Source organism: Salminus brasiliensis, chromosome 8 (genome assembly GCF_030463535.1).
Source record: "Salminus brasiliensis chromosome 8, fSalBra1.hap2, whole genome shotgun sequence".
NCBI classification, from domain to species: Eukaryota; Metazoa; Chordata; class Actinopteri; order Characiformes; family Bryconidae; genus Salminus; species Salminus brasiliensis.
The window spans coordinates 42,781,530-42,797,793 of record NC_132885.1 but is presented as its reverse complement, the minus strand read 5'-3'; the positions used below and the strand labels follow the sequence as shown (position 1 = coordinate 42,797,793).

The 16,264-nt window shown below is 45.3% G+C and overlaps 1 protein-coding gene across 1 annotated transcript in view; it reads left to right on the top strand.

Annotated features, from left to right (window-relative positions):
- LOC140560770 (anosmin-1) overlaps positions 1-16,264 on the top strand; it is a 45,328-nt gene that overhangs the window by 25,663 nt on the left and 3,401 nt on the right. The window contains 9 exon segments of the mRNA XM_072685301.1: positions 290-512; positions 6,208-6,392; positions 6,604-6,733; positions 9,694-9,899; positions 11,222-11,369; positions 11,488-11,616; positions 14,957-15,045; positions 16,044-16,062; positions 16,065-16,214. Of these exon segments, the coding sequence (XP_072541402.1) occupies positions 290-512; positions 6,208-6,392; positions 6,604-6,733; positions 9,694-9,899; positions 11,222-11,369; positions 11,488-11,616; positions 14,957-15,045; positions 16,044-16,062; positions 16,065-16,214 (1,279 nt within the window).

Below are 16,264 nucleotides of genomic sequence, written 5' to 3'. Positions count from 1 at the left end.
TCTCTCCCTCTCTCTCATTTCTCTCTCTCTCATTTCTCTCTCTCTCTCATTTCTCTCTCTCTCATTTCTCTCTCTCTCTCTCTACCTCTCTCTCTCCTCTCTCTCTCTCCCTCTCTCTCATTTCTCTCTCTCTCTCTCTTTCTTTCTCTCTCTCTCTCTCTCTCTCTCTCTCTCTCTCTCTCTCTCTCTCTCTCTCTCTCTCCCTCCCTCTCTCTCTCTCTCTCTCTCTCTCTCTCTCTCTCTCGCCCTCTCTCTCTCTCTCTCTCTCTCTCTCTCTCTCTCCCTCCAGACTCTGTTTCCGAAGAAGCACTACGAGTGCCTGACGAGTTGTGAGTTTTTGCGCAGTGTGGAGGCAGCGAAGCAGGGCGACTGCCCGGCGCCGGACCGGGCCAGCGGATTTGCCGCAGCGTGTGTGGAGAGCTGCGAGGAGGACGCAGAATGCCCTGCCCACAGGAAGTGCTGCTCCAATGGTTGTGGACACACCTGCCAGGTGCCCAGGAACCTCTACAAAGGTACACACAAAGCACATGTGGCAGAAACACCGGGCACCACAGCAGAAACATGGGACGCCACAGAAACCCTGTTTCCTAACATCAACAACAGCAACATCAGGAGCATCTAGTTTATTAAACGGTGAATTTTTGGTATTTGATCAAGAGCTTCACAGAGTTGGAGTAACAATATAAGTCACATCTGGAAGGTGCAGCATTACATTTACCAGCGAACTTCACTGGCGCTCCAGACTCACCCTCTCATCAGATCGGCCTTTAGCGGAGGCTAAAAAGTCCCGTCCTGCAGCCAGCTGGTCTCTACGCTGAATACACCTCTAATTTATTTTTAATTGTCCGTCAGCGCAGTGCTGAGTGAATGACAGTTTCCCGCAGAGCTCCAGACTGATCCTCAGCACCCTGACTGCGTTTGGCATCGCTGCGTGTGCCACTGTGAACGGTCATTACACTGAAAACATTTAGCTTGGCTAACAGCGCCGCCCATTTGCTTTTATACCGAGAGTCTGTGTTTGTGTTTTTGAACATTGCGGCCATGTTTCTGTTAGCTTTGGTCATTTTCTAGCACTCAGGATACTCACCATCTTCCCTTGGTTTCTGGTCGCAGCGGATTGGATGAATCATATCAGTGCTGCCAATCAGCGACTTTTGGAGCGCTCAAAAGTCCTAGATCTGTCCCCTCTGTTGAAATATTGGGACACCTGCTCATTTACTGCTTCTTCTGAAATCAAGGGTACTAAAAGAGCTGATCCTGCTTCTACTGCGACTGTCCAGAGAAGAAGACTTTCTACTAGATTTTGGAGGAGGAGCATTGCTGTGAAGATTTGATTGCATTCAGCAACAAGAGCTTTAGTGAGGTCAGGATGTTGAACAACCACCATCCCACCTCAAACTCCCCAACTCATCCCTGAAGTATTAGATGGAGCGTTCCACAGCTCAGTGTTGGCATTAGGCATAGTGCCATGTGTCAATGGGTGCAACTTAAAGTAGCTGAATTAATTTATTAGAATAGGTGTCCACAAACATTTGGACATATAGTGTATCAGCATCGACCCTGTATCAGTCCTGTATCAGTTCATCTGTAGATTAAACATTTAGTATTTAGAGAGGAAAGCGCAAGATGGTGCTCCTTTACCCTCATAGAAAGAAGGTTCGAGGGTTCAGATGGGTTCCTCCAGTAACAGGGCGGCAGTTCCTCCAACATGTGGAACCCACTAGAGCTCCAGCCGTTGCTGTCGTTATTGGCTAAATGGCCAGACAGGGATGGCCGGTCGTTGCTGTCAGATTTGCTGCTTTCTCCCTCATTTGCAGGTAGGCTATAAAGGCCTTGATTGGGTTCCAGGCCCGTTCTGGGTTTGCTGGAGAGCGTCCGTTATTAGCTCATTGTGGGGAGAGTGTAATTGTTTCTACGTGTGCCTCGCTCTTCGGGGGGGAGGACAGTCCAGGTTGCTGGAAACCATTAACCTCACTGCGAGTCAGGGGCCAAATTGAGCGTTGCGTCGCTGGCGTTTCAGATCGCTGTCAGATGTTCCTGCAGGTGGGGAACCATAGCCTTGGAGTGTGTGTGTGTGTGTGTGTGTGTGTGTGTGTGTGTATCCCTGACCTTGGCCCAAGACACAGCAGAGTACTTTGTGCTCTTCATATCGAAGAGTGCGCCAGGCTGCAGGCCCCAACACTGAGGGCCAGATGTACTCAGGCTTTAGTGCCAGGCTTAGGACCGGACTAGATCGCGCTGTAAGTGAAAACTAGCATACAGACCTGTACAGACATGCATGATTAAAAAATGTCCAGACAGACTAAAGAACCCATGGGTGGAGCTGCTGGAAGTGCGACTGATTCCAAATTACGTTCAGTTTGCTAAACTTCAGTCACTTCGGTTTTGCATGGCTCTTAAAGGCTGCAACACCGTATCAGGGAGGGTCACTAGCTGAGCATTTTCTCTCCATGATAGATGGGGTGGAGGTCTGCACAGGCATGCAGCTGAAGCCCAAACTCAACCCACATTTAATAACTACAATGTGAATCATGCATGAGATGAGCCGAGTCTCAGGCTCACATGGTAAAGAAAGGTCAGTTTTGACCTCAGGTCGATTTTAAAGGAGGGTCTACTCTTGTACGTACATCTGGCCCTCAGAGAGTCTTTCTGTCTAACGGTTAACTTGTTTTAGATGCAGAGCAGCTCATAAATCTTACTTGTCACTCACTCACTCACTCACTCACTCAGGGTTGCTGGCTCATGTACTCTGGCTTGACTGAAACTTCCACCCTTCCAGAAATTAGTACCGGCTAATTCAGCCAACCCCACTGTAAAATGTTATTAGCTAAAAAAATACATGCTGGTTATGGACTGCTTATGTTGGTATATACAGTATTATATTAGCATTCTCATTAGTAAGGGAAGTATTGATACACTGTAGTGGCAAAACTATTGGGACACCTGCTCGTTCATTGTTTCTTATATAATCAAGAGTATTCAACAAACTTGACTCTGCTTTTTTTGGAGTAACTGTCTCTACTGTCCAGAGAAGAAGACTTTCTACTAGATATTGGAAGAGCATTGCTGTAAGAACTTCTCAACTCATCCCAAGCCAAAAGTACTGGATGAAGCACCATGCATCATTCCAGATGGTTTCACTGCTCCGCAGCTCAATGCTGGGGGGCTTTATACCCCTCTAGCCCACACCTGGCATTATTAGGCAGCATGGAGCCAGTAGGGTCATGAGGTTGATCTGCTCCAGAGAGTCCTATTCTATTGGCAGTACTTCTTCTCTACAGGAACTAGATAAGCTGTGTGTGTGCATTTCCACATCTGTGTCAGCAATGGGTGCATCTTAAAGTAGCTGAAAACATTTGGACATGTTCACTAGGATGTCTCAGCTTTAAAGTTTCACAGTCGCTTCTGCTTCCAAAGCTGCTGAGATCATTTGTGTAGACACATAGTTTGTAAAACCTGTGGTCTCTGTACAGGTTTCAGCCCCTCTCAGCCGCGTCCCGTTAGCTTACGACTGTTTGGTGAGACGGGAGAGAAGAAAGGAACCAAATGTTTGGACGAAGGAGCCGGAATTGTCGGCCAAAGATTCAAAACTGTATCTGAAAGATTTATCACTGAGGAAGCAGCGAATTCCAACCAAACGAGGACGCGGCCGTGTGTTAGCTCTCAGCACGATCACGTCAGCCACTATTGTTAGAGCGACTGTTAGCAGGAAGGTCACGATCCGCAGCATATTTACGAACCCCGCAGCCATAAATAGAAGCGAGGAGGATGAAGAAGGCCGTAAAAAAGGCAGCCACACCAGCAGCGTGAAGCGGGTGGCCTTTGGAGCGAATGCTTGGCTAGTGTGGTTCTTGGAAGACAGCGAACTCTGCGGCTCGCTTTGGGCAACGAATGAAGACACCAGTTATGAGTGGAAGCTGATTCTTTCTCTCTGTGTGTGTGTGTGTGTGTGTGTGTGTTTTTGAGTGTGTGTTGTCATGAAGGAGATGTTCCAGTGGTGGTTAAAGCAGGAATGCTGCGGGATTGTTGTAGTTACCCACGTTTTGCTTGGAGGAGGTGCTGCACACATGTGCTAGCTGAGAAACCACAGCGCAATACCACACAGCTGCTCTCCAGAGAGATACCAGACCCCCCTCCATACACACACACCCACCCTGCCAAAGGATCACTCCAGCTGGCTGCGAGCTCCACACTTAGCTTATCTGCTTCAGATTCACCCAGAACCAGACATCATTAAAGCCACAGTTCTGTGAAAAAGTTTATTTCATATTTCAGTTCATGTTCTAGATAACTGTGTCAGAAACCACATAATCAAGTCTACTAGAGATACTACTGAACACCTCCGCACTCTTTGATGATGTAGGCACGTACACTACATGTCCAAATGTTTGTGGACACCCCTTTTAATGAATGCATTCAACTACTTTAAGTTGCACCCATTGCTGACACACGGCACCATGGTGTCTAATAATGCCAGGCGTGGGCTAGTAGAGGGGTGTTAAGCCCCCCAGCATTGAGCTGTGGAGCAGTGGAGGAACTGTGTTCTCTGGAATGATGGTGGAGGAGCTCCATCCAGTACTTTTGGGAGGAGTTGGGGTGTTGAGGATGATAAGGTGGGGTGGTAAAATCCTCACAGACATGCTCCTCGAAAATCTAGTAGAAAAGGTCCGGCTTTCTGTGGTCTGCTTGTGAAGCCTGTCTCCCCCCGTTAGAGTGGTGGTCTGAAGAAGAGGAGGAGTGCAATTAATGTTCGAAATGACAAAATAGTTTAAAACTTGATGTAATTATTATGTAATTTTTAAATTATATTTTAAATTTTTTTCCAAAATTACTGTAATAACTTGCTTTTTTACAATATAACAGTAAACAAATGACAGCAAAGCAGATATACCATGTTTTTGAAGATCAGTTATATTTATTGTCAGCCACAACCGGGTATTGCTAATCACTCGTAGCATCCTGCCGTACTCATCTGTTGTGAACAAAAACCAAACTTTTTATTAAGAAAACAGCATTTTAATAAGTGCTCAGACACCTTTAACAATACAATATTGGCTAACCCCATCTCCCGGCACCACCGCTATTCCAGCAATGCTGTCACCATGGCCTGCTGAGAGGCGCGGCACAATGCTCCTTCAGCGTCAACACGTAAACACGGCATTTAAGTTGAGCTTGGTTTCATGTACTCTTCAGAAACGGACGTCCTCCGAGGGCTTTCCGCGACGACGGAGGCCGCCTGGCGTTCCTCACCAGGCTGATTTATGGAGATGAATGAGAGTTATTCCTCCATCTCCATGTCATTAAACTCTCCAGTTCCATCAACAGCTCTTTCCTCCGCAGCTGTTATGAATTGGTTGCAGCGAGTTAATCTTCCACGGCAGAGCATTTCTCTGGAGTTGTGTTTTTTTCTCCTCGTAAGCCCTGTACTTAATAAATCTTTAATTTATTACACATGGAAGCATTTATTACGGCTTTGAGGGTCGAGTGGGAGTAACCGTGATGTGGGTAAAGCGGTTGCGTGTAGTCTCGCAGCCTTCTGCACGGTTGGGTAACGCTTTGGAGATCCAACGGGGCGTCCTCCGCGAAGGCCGTAACTTAGTGACAGTAATTAAAATGAGATGTGAGCAACATTTCATACAGACCTTCTCCAGAATTAAAGGGAAAGTTTGGTGACAAATGATAGGTACGCTGTTTTCCCACTTGCCTCAAATGGAGTCAGTCAGCCAAGACATGTTCGGTCAAAAAGAACAACGACATGGAAATCGCTAGAAGTGCTGCTAATGTTTTTATCTTAGCTGTGCCCAGATGTTTGTGGACACCCCTTCTTATAAATGCATTCAGCTACTGTAATCTGCACCCATTGCTGACACAGATCTGCAAATGCACACACACAGCTTGTCTAGTCCCCCAGCATTGAGCTGTGGAGCAGTGGAAGAACTGTGTTCTCTGGAATGATGGTGGAGGAGCTCCATCCAGTACTTTTGGGATGAGTTGGGGAGTTGGGGATGATGATGTTATACAGTTTCAGAAAACACGAGCAGGTCTGTTAGAGATTACTGAACACCTCCATACAGTTTCAGCTGATGCTAACTGATGTTAACAAGCTTTGGCTACTCAACTGGCTAAACATCTGTATTTTGGTTAACTGTGTAAACTTTGCAAAACTGTCTCTTTAATCAGCTGTTATTTTTTCTCTCTGTCCTTCAGGAGCTCCCCTGAAGCCCAGGAAGGAGCTAGTGTTCCTGGAGCAGCCGTCAGGGCAGCTGGAGGTTCGCTGGTCCTCCAAGTTCAACATCTCGGTGGAGCCGGTTGTGTACGTGGTGCAGCGCCGCTGGAACCACGGCATTCACCCCAGCGAGGACGACGCCACACCATGGCAGGACATGGCACAGGTCAGTTGTTGTTGCTAGGGCGTGCTTGACGCTGACAATTATTTTTTTGTATTGATAATTATTTATTTATATATTTATTTCGGTTTGCTTGCATGTTTTAAACTCTGGGGGTGTTCATACTTTCGCACAAGGTTTTACTGAATCAGAGATGTCATTTTAAAACAATTCTGTTCCACATGTACCGTGACCTTGTCCCCTCTGTGACCCTCAGGTGGCGGAGGAGCGTGTCCAGTTGGCAGACACCAGGCCAAGCAGGTGGTACCAGTTCCGCGTGGCGGCCGTAAACGTCCACGGCACCCGTGGCTTCACAGCCCCCAGCAAGCACTTCCGCTCTTCCAGAGGTAGGTTGTCCTGGGTGGTCTTCACCCTCCCGACCACTCCCACTGCCCCCAATAACCTGCCACCCCCCACAGTTCAGGGTTAAGACCATTACAGCAGGTGGAGTCTTCGACTGACGTAGTTTTACGACTGAACCCACTCTTATAATCGCCCGGTTTAGCCAAGTGTGCTTCACGCCTGCCTGCCAGTCCGGCGCGGCTGCAGGGCGACACAATGGACCTCATTTATCGGCCTGGAGCGTTAAAGTAGTAACTGGAACATTTTGGCGACACGCTTCAGTTAAAACCCCAATCAGCGGGATTTCTGGAGCTAGGCGACATGTAAAATGATTGATGTGAACCTACTGAATGTGTGTATATTAATAAAACAGGTCCAGTCTGAAAGAGATCGATAATCAACTACATAAATAAAGTTTGAGAAGCTGTTTTAAATCTGAGATGCAGTCAGGTTGGGAAAGTAGCTACTACTCTAACAATTTACTGAGAAAAGAGGTGTATACTAATAGGGCAAATCTGAGCTGGCAATAAATAAAATGGTTAACATAAAAAAAAATTGCAAAAGACACAAAATTTAGGACACATAGGTTTCAACCAAAATCTGAAAAAAAGTATTTCATTTGAATACAACAAAAAATTCTCCAAAACTCTAATTGAGAAAAGGGCTTAATACTTGGAATAGGGCAAATCTGATTTGACCAAATGACATCCAACATTGTGGTCTCACTAACGCTCTTGTCGCTAAATTCAATCAAATCCTCACATCAATGCTCCTCCTCCAGAATCTAGTAGAAAGTCTTCTTCTCTGGACAGTAGAGACAGTTACTCCAACAGAAGCAGGATCAGCTCTTTAATCCCCTTGATTTCAGAATTAACAGTGAATGAATACGTGTCCCATTACTTTTGTCCATTAGTGTAGCGGTCAGACTAATGCTAATGCTGCTAACAGATAATGAATGGGAATTGCTTACAGTTAACATTAAAGTAAAGTCATTATGCTAGCGGGTGGTTACTAGCTTCTGTTATTGTTAGCCATGTTAGCGTAGCGGGCCGAGCCTCTCCTGTTATACAACAGTTAGACGGCCTGTCAGCTAAACCCTTTCCAAACGTTGTTCTGTATTTAAATGCTTCCCTCTAAAAGCTTCATGAGTGGCTAATTCTTTCCGACGGTAATAACAGGAGGCCGCATGTAGCCTGCAAGACTTACAACAACCAGGAGTTTCATTTCCACGGGTTTTCCCCACTTTATGCTCACATAAAGTGTAATATGTCTGAATTAGCGAGGGGATATTGCAGGTTTCAGATACACACAAGGCTTTGTCGACGTGCCAAGATGTGAGGTAAGGTGTCTGCTTTAGATCTTTACCACAGATCAGCAGGCTTCTCGCGAGCTTGAGTGTGTTGAATTTAAAGCGACATGAAAGAGGTATTTAACGTAGCGCTCTGTAACGTGCCCCAAAGCTGGAGGCACTTCTTTCCAAACGCTTCAGCCTCATCTCTGCAGAGATCTGACTGCTGAGAACAGTCCCGTCTCCGTACCTGTGGATTACGGCAGGTTTGGAAGTGAAATATGAGCTCAGTTATCGTCTGGATCTGAAAGTGTAGCTTAAAGCAAGAGTCTGCAGCATAGCTCAAACTGTTCAGCACTTGTACGGGGGGGGGTTCTTTAAGGGCCCATTAGTGAGACAGTGGTTCTGATATGATATGATGATACAAAAACATGACAGAACCGTTGCTTTCACTAAAGAACCTATAAGGAACCCCTTCGTTCTGTTTTAGCTATGCTGCAGACTCGAAGAACTGGCGGAAAGCTTACAGTTACACTTTTGTAGATGGATCTTTACAGAACCTTTTAAAATGGTTCTATAGCATAGGTTCTAAAAGGGTCTACCATATTTACAAGTCAATAAACCTTCTTTCAAGCGTCCTTAAGTAAAGGTAGTGGTTGAAACCATGAAACCATGTTGACCCAAAGCGGTTCTGCTTTTAAGGAAAGCAAGTTTTTTTAGATGGTACTTTTTGGAACAGTGGTTCTAAAGCTTCAGAATAGTCTTTGATATTTTTGAGCCGTAGAACCGTTCTTTTATACCTTTCTACAATTTCTTTGATAATGACAGTGGTTCTGTGTACAATACCAGGACAACTCTTGAAGAAGCTAAAGTTCAGACACCAAACCTGTGGTGAAAGACAACAGTGAGGGAACCCAGATGGAAACTCTAGTGCTGTTATGTCTGCTTCTCCTACATGCTACGTACACCATCTCTTTCCCTGCAGCTAATAAAGCTACGTGAATTCAGCTCACGTTAGCTCTCTGACCCTTCCTGCCTCTCCTGACGAGCGATCAGAGAGTGTGTCGGCCTTCCGCTCCGTCATGTGATTTCAATTTCCCGCTAACATCATTTGTCGGAGCAATTTGTGAAAGCTTCGCCGGCTTGTTTATTTTGCGCTGCTAAAGGTTAGCATTACCGACGACACACGCCGCTAGCCCAAGTGGTCCAAATGGCTTTCAGGTGGGAGAGGATTGTGGTACAAAGAGGAAACTGATTGGCTTCCAAATTGGGTCATTTTCTCGTTAGGGTCTGAGTTTACGTCATGACTGAGATGTCAAGCTAACTGGGTTTTCTGACGGGACTGCTGGACCAGACGTTCTCTAAAGCGCAGAAGATTGGAGGAGATTGTACAATTCTGAGACGACCTTCAGTTTAAACACTCTTCACTAGATAAGCTGACCTTAAAGTCATTTACCCAGTTCCTCCACTTACCTCAAGTGCACTCGAGAAGCCAAGACGTGCTCGGTTCAGAGTTCTGCTATTTTAGTATTTTGGAGGCCCGTGTAGCTAAGAAGGCCGTACATGTCCTAATGTTTGTGGACACCCCTTGTAATAAATGCATTCAGCTACTTAAGGCTGCACCCAGACACGAAAGCGAATGTGTTTTTCTGATGTGTGTGTTGGTGTCCCTCACAGACCCGTCCCCTCCACCGTGTCCCTCTGGCCTGAAAGTGACCAACGTGTCGGTGGGGACTGATGGCCTTCTGACCGCTCGGCTGGACTGGACTCTTCCCGAGGAGTCAGACGTTCCCGTCCACCACTTTAAAGTGTTCTGGAGCTGGATGGTTCCTGGAAAAGCGCTGGTGCCCACCAAGAAGAAGAGGAGAAAGACCACCAGTGGGGTATGAGTTACTGAGACTTCTGCTTTTTTAGATCATCCGGCATGATCAGAGACTCTATGAATGACAAAATTCACTATAACGCGATACCTTTAGCTTACATTCATTGGCCACTTTATTAGAAACCCTAGGTTGAGGTTGTTGCTGAGTTAGGTGTATGAACAGATACAGTCTCTAACTGAACACCAGCAAGGTGGAGCTACAGAAAAGGGGTTTCCAATAAAGAGGCCGTGGAATGGGCATGGTAGGTGATGTTTTTCCGTATTAGCTCACTTGCTATTAGCTAGCCCTGAAAGTGTTAGGACATGCGGTTCAGGTTCCTCCCTCCGTACAGGACAGGTTAGTAAAAGGCCTCACCGGCGCGTCTTGGTCGTCTGTTTACACGTGTACGCCCGGTGACCCGCTGCTGCAGGAATGCCAAAACAAACACGGCCGCATAACTAAATCCAATCAAACGCCCGCTGTTGGCGGGGCGCTCCAGAATTGAAGGTGAGGTAGCCAAGCAGCGGGGGGCTTTCTGAAGTTTCGGAGTGGAAATTCTCACCATGTTGCTGCTCACAGAACACATGTGCTTCCAATAACCACACAAGCCTCTGAAAGGGTGCAGTGTAGCGCAGCTGGCTGGGAACGGCAGCGGCAGGCCAGGTACTCCAGCAGCTTCAATACGTTCAGTTTCATTTGTTTTTGTTTTTTTAAACTCTTAAACTCTGTGACTTTTATTATGTGTTAAAGATTATTCATTGGGAACAAGAATGACATGATGTTCTGTCATTTCCCTTATAATAAATTAATAAATATGAGAAAAAGCCAGGATCTACTGGTGGTTCTGAGCAGTTTAAGAGGATGAATTAATTATAACATGGCACAAATAAAGTGTTTAAAATGTTCAATCAAGTGGAAAAACTGATTCTCCTGTTTAAAAATGAATTCTGTGAAACAAATACCAACACTCTCACCTCCCCATATCCTTAATAATAATTTGTAAGCAATTTTGGTGAGCTTTAATATTAGAGTTATTAAAATAATTCTTTTTACAGACCTTATTTGTCACTGACCCAAGAAGGCAGGTCTAGAACTAGAACCAGGTTTAAGTGGTTGAACTTAACCACAACAATATGTAATATGTGTTCAGTCTATTCAATAAAAGCTGCTTTTGTTTTAATGTTTTTAAATGTATTTACATTCAGTTTTATATTTGAATTTTATTTTTAAAATGTAACACATATTACCAGACCTCTTTTTCCAGGCACCAACAAATGAAACTCGTTCCTGGTGTGTTGGTGATGTTATGCTCACACTTCTGCTGTTTCTGCCTGTGATTTTAGGCTAAAAGCTCAGTGGATTTGGAGGGTCTGGTGGGGAACAGCTCGTACACTGTGGAGCTGCAGGCCGTGGCGTATTGGGGTCAGGTTCGCCTCAAGAGCCCCAAAGCCTCACTGCAGTTCAGCACGACACCGGAGAACAGCCACCCGAGTACGGCTCCTCACACTCCTCACACGCCTCATACAGATCCTACACGATAATCACAGAACTGTGAGGAACATCATCTGTACTCTTCATTTGAACATGTTTGTACCTTCTGCCCAATTAGAAATATCCACCAAGCTGAAGAAGGAGGAGTTTCCTGCGGGGAAGAGGCCGGCGAGCACTCTGGAGGTCGGCACGCCGTTTTACCAGGACGGACAACTGCAGGTCCGCGTTTACTGGAAGAAGAGAGGAGGTACTTCAGCTTATTATCACAGTAAGAAGGGTGCTAGTCAGGCATTAGGGGACCTTTGTCCCCCTATCCTCCTGGAAAGGCTTAATATTGTTGAACATTGCTGTGAGCAGGATTTGATTGCATTCAGCTCAGCGAGAGTGAGAACATCAGTGAGGTCAGGTTCTGATGTTGGATGCTTCGTTCTGCCGAATTATTGGATGGAGCTCCATCAGTTGAGAAAACCCCAATGCTGAGGGTCTTTATACCCCTATAGCCCAGGCTCTGCATTGGGCACGATGAATTTAGGGGTCATGTGATCACAGCTACTCCAGATGTGTCCATTCTGTTGGACAGTGCTTTTGTATGGAGATTATACAGCTGTGTGTGTCACTGCACTTTTCTGAACATACAGGACGCTCACTAAAGCAGTAATTAACACAGCTGAAAGAGCGAAGAAGAAGTGACCGCGTGGAGTGAAGTGTGTCATGGCTGCTTCTAATCTACCCACTGATCCGGTCTGCACAGCGCCGAATCGGTCAGGTTAATGAGACTGGACGTCATCCCTCCTGAAGCGCCGCAGGGAAACCCCAGAAGGGCTGCAAGTGTGGATTTCTCCGCGGCTCGTTCTGCTAATGCCACAGCGGAGATGCTGAAAGCTTGAAAGGCCGCGCTCCGGGGCCGTGCTGTCAGCTCTCATTCAGGCTCTCCGCCAGGCCGCAAATAAACGTCATCACCTCGGCCGAACGCCGCGTGACTGATCCCGGAGCAAGGGAGGCCCGGAGCTTGTGATGGAGCAGCCGCATGCTCGATGCTAATGAGGGAAATTCCTTCTCATCCAACCCTGTTAGCTTTAGCTAAGCACTAGTGCTAACAGGCATGATGGTGATCCAACCAGGCACCTTCCAAAGCCGGCGCGTTCTCCAGGACAAGGATTTATCTAGAACGTTTCTAAACCCAAGTTACAAAGTGTTTCCTAGTACAGCTAAATACATTCATAAGACATGTATTAACAAACACTTAATAACATCTATTGATTACATTATTGATTGTAATTACACATTTATTGGTTTTAGAGTTTGCATTTTATATACAGACATAAGATAGTTCTTTGTTAGTCCCGCAGTGGGGAAATTCACAGTGTGACAGCAGAAAGGGATAGCAAGACACTCAGTTACAAAAATTTAGATAAAAATTTACACTATATACACAATATAAATAAGAATTAAAAAGCAATAAACAATATTATTTACAGAAACAATATTATTTACAATAATATTGTAAAGATGAAATAATATTATTTCATCTTTATTGATGAAGATATTGAAGGTAATTACACACAGAACAGCTAAGTATATATATAGCTATAATATTAATTATTCATATATCAATTAATGGATCAATAATAATAGTACACTTTCTGATTGATCTGTGATTAGTATTTTGGTAGTCGTACATATTGTGCGCTCTGAGACGTGCTCCATCTGCTGCCCAGCTGTGTGTTCTCTCTGCCAGGTTTTCTTGTTCACTACTACTCTGGATCGGAGCAGCTTCATTTAACGCTGATTGCGGCGCTCAGTCTTCAGCCGAGCAGCTTCAAAGCGGGCTGACCTGTTTTTACACACTGCGCTGAAACCCAACCCAGTGGAAAAACACACATTCCTTAACTTAAAAGCGGAGTACATCATCTGTCTACAAATGTTAACCTCTAATAGTCATTTAACAAGACTTCAATTTGTAAACAAGTAAACAAGTTTCACAACCTGCCCCACACTCCCCAGAACAGCATGACAGCAGTTTAGCCCCACCCATTCAGCCTACAGCAGTTTAGCCCCACCCATTCAGCCTACAGCAGTTTAGCCCCACCCATTCAGCCTACAGCAGTTTAGCCCCACCCATTCAGCCTACAGCAGTTTAGCCCAGTGTTTCAGCCCAGATGGCTTTCTGAATGAGACTAATCTAATCAGGGCATCCAGTCTGAACAGAGCTCTATTTAAATACATCAGTCTTCCAGTAACAGATACAGTGTGTGTGTGTGTGTGTGTGTGTGTGTGTGTGTGTGTTGTGAGGGATGAAGAGAGTTTGTGTTCTGGATTTTTTTGGTTTATAAACTCGTAGGAGATACAATACAGTACAAATGAAGAATATGGGCTCTTAACTCAAGAAAACAAATATTAGTTTATTTGTGTGCATAGTTTTATTATTATTTAATAATATTATTGCTGTTATGAGGAGCTTGGCTTAGTCCGTATATTCTGAACATCCCTTGTTCCCCAGTTCAGGATTCTTCCTGGTGTTTTACATACCACTTCCCTTTTCTGTCAGACCGGCTTTACATACCATGTTTATATTTCCTCTCTTCTGCTTCCAAAAGCGCCGCAAGCCTCCTGAGCTCCAGATTTCGTGTGTCGGGCTTCAAAGAGCTCCTTTTATCTCGCCGGCCGCCATCCAGAGCAGCGTAACTCAATTATTAATTGGAGGAGCAGCGCTTTGCGTCCAGGCGGCGGCGGCGGCTCAATGAATAATGAACTCCAACAACACTGTGCGCAGTTAGCATAAACAGCAGTGATTAGTGGCAGGCAGATTAGCGAGGAGCGGGAGTCTGTCCATGTGCGGCCGGTTAAAGTTAACGGCTAATTGCATTCGCAGGTAGCAGAACTGTTGATTTTGGCAGCGTGGAGCCGTTCCGCTGATTCTGAGGGGGTCAGGAAAGTTCACATGGCCCAAACTCCGTTCATCAGAAGCTAATTCAGGGTTTAAGCTACGCCACGCTACACTGCGAGTTCAGGAAAGAATTCTGAGACTGTATGAAGAACAACTGCCAGATTCACATCCTGGAGGAATGGAGATATAAGGTTTTTATGCCAGTGGTGACAATTGAACTCAAAAGTTGAGAGTTTACAGGTTTAGGATCAGATTATTTTTCAAAAATAAGAGGTACAGTTAAATTACTGATAAAGTAAATTGAATGAGTTTACATGAGTGACTGCTCACACACTCACATGCAACAGTGTTTGACACCCTGGGTTGTGAGTGTATATAAGCATCATCCTCTGCTGGGACACTAATTACTGATTATTTACTGAATTTTACTGATTAGGTCGATTAAAGATATGCTGTCATACAGCCAGTATGTAAAACAGTTGGGAATACTGGTGTCTTGCTCTGGATTGGAATCATTAAATGAATGGTGGGTTTCTAAACGGCTAATTGAGAAACTGAGCAGTAACCTCATCTCCAAGTTATTATGTGATGAAAAACCAGCCAAACCTTCAACAAACACCTGTTTACGGCTCAGTTCAAACGAAAGCAGACAAATCTGGGGACTCTCTCTCACACGTCTGTTTTTTCTGTGTGTGTTCAGACTCCTCGGTGAGCCGCCATCACGTCCAGTGGACAGCTGAGCACTGCAGCCACAACGAGACCACACCGCCAGAGAAATCCGTCACACAGGTCAGTGAAGCAGCCGTACATGTTGTTTTTATGTGCAATGCATGTTAACCCTAGCAACGTCATAGCAACCACGTGGAGTTACCTACAAACTACATAGCAACACCATAGCAAGAACCTAGGATATCATGGCAACCCCTTAGGAGCACCTTAGTAACCATTCTGACCACTGACTTTATGGGTTTATTCTAATGTTATATAGAGTTAATTACAGGTAGACACTCTCACTGACCACTGACTATGTTTATTGGGTTTATTCTAATGTTATATAGAGTTAATTACAGGTAGACACTCTCACTGACCACTGACTTTATGGGTTTATTCTAATGTTATATAGAGTTAATTACAGGTAGACACTCTCCCTGACCACTGACACTATTGTTATATGTGTATATGAGTGTATTCCAAAAAAGCATATGTAGAATACATGTTCTGATGTTATGTATGGATACCACAACTACCTCCTGCTGAAACTGGCCTTGAGGCTCAAACTCTAGTGTGTGTGTGTGTGTGTGTGTGTGATGGAGGATGGCAGTAGCCTTAAAGGCTCCACGCATTCTTCAGTGTGCGCTGCCCCGGTTGCTAGGGAATGCGCATCCCCGTTTTGTATGGAGCGCTGGGAAAAAGCAGCATACCACAAACGTTTCCCGGCCCGGCCAAACGTCTCCAAGCTTCCAGACAGAGAGAGATGGCCACTCCCCTCCTTGATATAATGAATAAATGAAAATGTACGTGTGTGTGTGTGGGGGGGGGGGGGGGGGGGGGGGTCACTCGCACTGTTTACTGATCACCTGTAAGGGACAGCACTGTACAGTTCCAGTGATTCTAACACAGGTAATAGTGTAGGTAGCTCAGACTCCAGTGGCATCCTGCCTTTATACAGTAGTCGCAAAGGTCTTGATCAAATACACCAGAGTTCAGTAAATAAAAATAGTATTGATTATAACCCAAGAAACAGTCATAAAGCTAATCCAGTGTTTCTGTGTGTTTGTATCTCTCAGGAGAACTACATCAACCTGCCCGCCTGCTGTTCTCCTGTAAGTACAGAGTGAGTGTGTACATTCTGAAGAACAAACGACGCTCAGAGGACGACACCACCACCTTCATCACCCCGTCCTGCGCCACCCTACGGAGCAAATCCCACAAACCAATCACCTGTCCTGGAGAAGGAGGTCAGAAACCAATCTAGATCAATATTTTACTGAATTAAAAAAAAAAAATA